At 43.4% G+C, this 5,338-nt stretch overlaps 1 protein-coding gene across 1 annotated transcript in view; it reads right to left on the bottom strand.

Annotated features, from left to right (window-relative positions):
- Positions 1–2,328: 2,328 nt before the first annotated feature.
- Positions 2,329–5,338, bottom strand: part of LOC112217835 (actin-related protein 10) — a 22,317-nt gene continuing 19,307 nt past the window's right edge. The window contains exons 10-12 of the mRNA XM_024378417.1: positions 5,247–5,328; positions 3,499–3,700; positions 2,329–3,366 (exon numbers count right to left, since the gene is read on the bottom strand). Coding sequence (XP_024234185.1) covers positions 3,185–3,366; positions 3,499–3,700; positions 5,247–5,328 — 466 coding nt within the window. The 3' untranslated portion in view covers positions 2,329–3,184. The remainder of the gene's footprint in view (positions 3,367–3,498; positions 3,701–5,246; positions 5,329–5,338) is intronic.

Below are 5,338 nucleotides of genomic sequence, written 5' to 3' on the forward strand. Positions count from 1 at the left end.
AATGACATGGGGACTTTTAACCTAAATCAATGACATGGGGACTTTTAACCTAAATCAATGACATGGGGACTTTTACCTAAATCAATGACATGGGGACTTTTAACCTAAATCAATGACATGGGGACTTTTAACCTAAATCAATGACATGGGGACTTTTAACCTAAATCAATGACATGGGGACTTTTAACCTAAATCAATGACATGGGGACTTTTAACCTAAATCCAATGACATGGGGACTTTTAACCTAAATCCAATGACATGGTGACTTTTTTGAGTATGAATTCACATTAGTTGACAACTCAACCAAATTTAATTCAAAACTAGATGTTAAACTGACGTCTGCGCTCAGTGGGCTCAGAACAAATGTTTTTACCACCCAAGTTAAAGTGAGCTGGTGCTCCTGACCCTGCAGCAGCAGCTAGTCTTTAAAGTGGATGAAGATGAGTAGAACCCTGCAATAGACACAAGCACTATCTGTCTGGACAACACTCTGCGGGCCAGTGTACATAAAACATCAACTTGGGTTGTGCAACTCATAGGCCATGCTACTCACACCTTAGGAGAGATTACCTTCCATCTCCATTCATGATAATGGTACAGCCCTGTTATTAGTTGAAAAACAACTCTCACACTGATGATGGTGAATACAGTTACTGGTAGTGATTCTGTGGAATCATAATTTCTGTTATTAAAACCAGAGTGATTGACAACGAGTTAATTAGGGAGGTTTGTTTTGAATGTGAGTGTCTAGAGGAGAGATGAGCAGCGTATAAGATTCCCTCCCTCTTTCTCCCTATCCTCCATCCTTCCCTCTATCCATACCTCCCTCTCTCTATCCCTCCCTCCTTTTCTCTATCCCTCCCTCCTTCCCGCATCTCTATCCCTCCCTCCCTTTATCCCTCTCTCCTTCCCTCCCTCCTTATCTCTATCCTTCCCTCCCTCCTTATCTTTATCCTTCCCTCCCTCCTTATCTCTCGCTCTCTCTTGCTCTCTATCTCCATTATTTTCTCCCTTCCTCCCCCTCGCATCTCACTCTTCTCACATAACACTTACTCTGGGGAGTTGAATCACTTACTCTGGGGGTTAGTATGCAGGATTGGTAGACTAGACACTGTTATCCTTCAGTCTATACCCATCTCCATATGTAGGTGATCCTATGGGGCTGCAGGGGAGACTCCAACAGATATAGCTCCGAGGAAGCCTAAAGAGAGTGAGGGAGACAGTGACGGTGGGTGTTTTTGTGTGTGTCTGCAATTGGTGTGTGTGTGTACAGGAAGAGATTAAGTCAAACTGGGGATTGGACTCTGAGCTATATCAGATTTCCCAGTCTCTGGGCCCAGCTGCATTTTGGGTAATGACACCACACCAGTTCCCCAGACAGACACACAGTAACAACCGCCTAAACAGTATATGATTTGTGACTTCTGAGGCACACTTTGGTTTCACTATGGCGCCTCCTTGTGGGCGATACATGTTGTACTCAAAACCTACCTGCCCAGCCAGCCAGAATTACCTACCAATGTCCATATTGGATCCATAATCCCCTAGACTGGGCCCAGGCCAGATCATACAGGTTCAGTCAGGGTTGATTTAAGGATACAGTCAATCACAGGTATATGGTGATCTCAGCTGTATGATTACAGGTCATTGTGGGATTGGGGAATGTGTGTGTGAAAGTTGATATGATATGGACCCAGGAATATAGAAGACCTTGAATCAAATACAGCCACATTTAATTTATTCCAGTTCTGACAGCAGTATTTTATTCATGCCAGAAATGGATGATAATTCATGTTTAAAACAGTGTACACACATTAAATGATTTGCAGGTACTGGTTTAAAAAAAATGAAAGAGGATACCCACACACTTCTCAAAGCTCATGTTACAACCCAAAACGACAGACTTTTGTCAAAACAACTTGAGCATTCATTAGTGTGCAGGCATCTTTTCTTTATTTCATGTGTTAGACTCATGGCACTCCATACCAGAGCAGCCAGTGACTGTTGGAAAAGAGATTACTTCAGAGATCTGTGTGTGCTGCTCAGCCTGTTATTTCTTATAAGCATGATACAACTGGTGATTCTTTGGCCTGGTGTTCATTACTTTGATAGTGACAGTGCTGGGAAATACCCATAAACCATATTCAAACAATCCTCCTGACTGCTGTCTCATGGAGTGAACATTATTCAGCCAGTGTACTCTATAGTATGCTTTCTAGTAGTGGGCATATCTGTGTGAAACATCACTTAAAGGCTCTGGAGAGTGAGAAATAAGCCTCATGAGAGACGGGGCAGAATAACAAACAGACAAGACAGGAACAACAACATGCAACAGCAGGAATGTTTATTTAGCGCTGTTTGAGTTGATGCATTACAGGATAAGAGCTCTGGGGAGATTGAAACTGATATTAATGTTTTACATGGCAGATAAAAAATAAATAAAACACTACATATTAGCTGAAAAGGAATGCCTGGGGGTAGCATTCACAAGGACTACATAAAGAGAAACATGACAGCCAAATATCAAAACTGCAATTTAAATTGGTTAAACTACAATTTATCTGGTTGAAATGCAGTACACTTTCTTACTGACAGTTTCTATATACAGCTCAAGAGTGTTAACATGACAAGTTCAGCTGGAAAACCGAGTCAAATCCACACTTCTGCCTCGAGGGGATAGTCAACACATGGCCACAACTCAGTTCAAGACCACCTTGTGTACAAGGATCTGGACCCAGAACTTGCTCTCCCTGACCCCAGCACAGTACTCTCAATTCAAATGCTGACTACTGTACCAGTGCAATCCTTAGACAAAACATCTAGTTAGCAATAGAGTGAGCAGAATCTGGAACACGGTGTGGTAGGAGTCTTACAGAACAGGCACATAAAGACTGATAGAACTAAAACCCCCACAATCCACAGCCATCTGGGGGTTGAGATGCTGGGTGCATCTATAGTCTAAAGTGGCTCCCTCGCCTTACAGATGAGGGGAAGGGCATGAGTAGAGGAAACCGTAATAGACTATTGAGACACACCCATAATGACTGATATGTTCAAGTTACGTCTGGGGTGAGTTTTAGTGGTGCCACTAAAATGGCACCACTTAACTCATATAGTGCACTATTTTTGGTTTAGGGTGGCACTGCAGACGCAGACCAGGGGTAGACAATAGTGTCTGGTGGTTTATTTCTCTGTGGAGAAAGCTCTCTTCATGAGTGGTGGGGGGGTTTTCCCTGCATCATAGACTGATTCTGGCAGCGGGGAGCTGAGACAGCACCAGTCGGGGATACGGCCTGTCTGGTTGTAATAGTCGCGCGACACAGAACGACTACCCAGGATGTCTTGCAGTGCTCCAAAGATCGCTCCTACACAGGGAGAGGAAAGCAGGAGACACAGGGTTATTCAAAGCTGGTTTATACCTACCTGCATTACCACCCCCAACTGATCCATACAGAGTCCAAGGACAAGGTTGGTTATCAGACTACTCTGTCTCTCACCTCCGAGCCATGAAGTGCAGTTGGGTTTGGCTGGAGGACTGTGCAGCCTGAAGCTCTTGGTGGCCAGGGCATCGCGATACTTGGGTTTGTCCACCAGGAGGCGTATCTCAGCCAGGAGCCGGTGCAGGAAGCCAGGCAGCATGGCCGTGCCCCCGATAATGACCAGGTTTTCAGATAGCGCCTTACGAGTGTCAATGGGACACTGAGGGGGTTCATCAGATAGAAACACATCAGTATGTATCAATCTTTCGTATTTTCTCAAATGTACTTTTCACAAGATTAACAGTAAACTGGGCTTAAACTCCCAAGCTGCTTAAGACTGTCTATGGGACAGAAATAAGGATTTAATAAGACCAAAAAAAAAAAAAAATGTGATCAGAAGAAATGTATCAGTCATTCAGATTTGTTTCATTTACTAAATCAGTTGTACTTGTTAAGTGGTTCACAGCAACCGGTGCCAAGCAGAGGCGACAGAGGCAAGAAAAAACTCCTTAAGGACTGGGTGGGACGAAACCTGTTCATCCACAGAAACCTATTCGTCCACAGTGCTGGTCTCTCAGGAGAGAAATCTCATTGACTGACCCTACATGGTAGAGAAGTGGACTGTTTACAAGCTTACTACACTGCCTGTCACACTTGTCCACAAAATACCAATGAGTGCTTATGGTACTGTGCATACAGAGTGTAGCACAAGCACAAAGCATGCAAGAAGAGTCATGGAAGCTGCTCTGCCTATTAAGATGAATGGTCTGTCATTGGTCTGATCCGACTCGTTGAGAAGTTGCCTAAACATCAAGACTGTTCCCATGGATATCAGTCTGAAAAAAAATCTGGCAAAAATATGCAATAGCGTCTACAAGGCAGAATGTTGAATAAAATTATATTTACACTTACTTTACCAGCTGTACATGCTGTTGGTCATTTTGGCGGTAGGAGGTGGAGATGGGGTATCCACAGGAAATTGTTTACCCGACTTTCTACGGAACCAGTAGGTTCTTTCACTTGTATATCCATTATGCTGACGCATTGCACATGGTGCACAATAGCCGAATGTAGTCAACAGAAGCACCTTTTTGTTGTTGCAATCAGCTGGAAGTGTTTGCCGTTCAGTTAGGCTCAACCATATGTTTGTCACGGGCGAATTGAATCAGTATTGAAAATAAAAACAGAAATACAAACGATATACAGACCAGCATACTGAAGGTCGGGTTGATAATACTACTCTGTGGATATTTTGTCTCACATTCCTACCTGCAAAAGGACCAACTACACAGACAACCAGTAAAGTATCATTTTATTCAGCATTCTGGCTTGTAGAGGTCGTGAGAGGAAACTTTCCTGATACAAATGCTAGTTTCTGCCCAAAGTAGAATTCTATGCAATTCAACATCGGGTCTTCAGGCAAATTGAGAAGGAACCGAGACGATTTCACCTCAGTGAACTGGAGAGTCCCGGGAGGCTGGGACTGTTGCTATGGTAACAGGGTTAAAGTCTCTCCCCATACGTGTTGGTGAAATGCGGTCGTCATTACAAAATGGAAAAAGGAATTATGAAATAGCTGACGATTTTAATTAGAAGACGCAGATGTCTGATGAAAGGTCGTTGCGAACAAAACATCGTCCAGTAATTACTGACGAAGTAACATGAATTCCGTACCCATTTTGGCAGCATCTCATCTCTTGCGGTTTGAGCAGAAAGAAACCCCAGATTAATACATGGTATTTTTCAATTATGAAAACGAATGTTACCTTGACCAGAGTGTCAAGCACTAGAGTGGCCACACTCTTCTCCTCATTGTCCTGCTCAAACAGCATCTCCATCACCGAGTCCCTTCAAAACA

The sequence above is a fragment of the Oncorhynchus tshawytscha genome, linkage group LG18 (genome assembly GCF_018296145.1).
Source record: "Oncorhynchus tshawytscha isolate Ot180627B linkage group LG18, Otsh_v2.0, whole genome shotgun sequence".
In the NCBI taxonomy this organism is placed as follows: domain Eukaryota; kingdom Metazoa; phylum Chordata; class Actinopteri; order Salmoniformes; family Salmonidae; genus Oncorhynchus; species Oncorhynchus tshawytscha.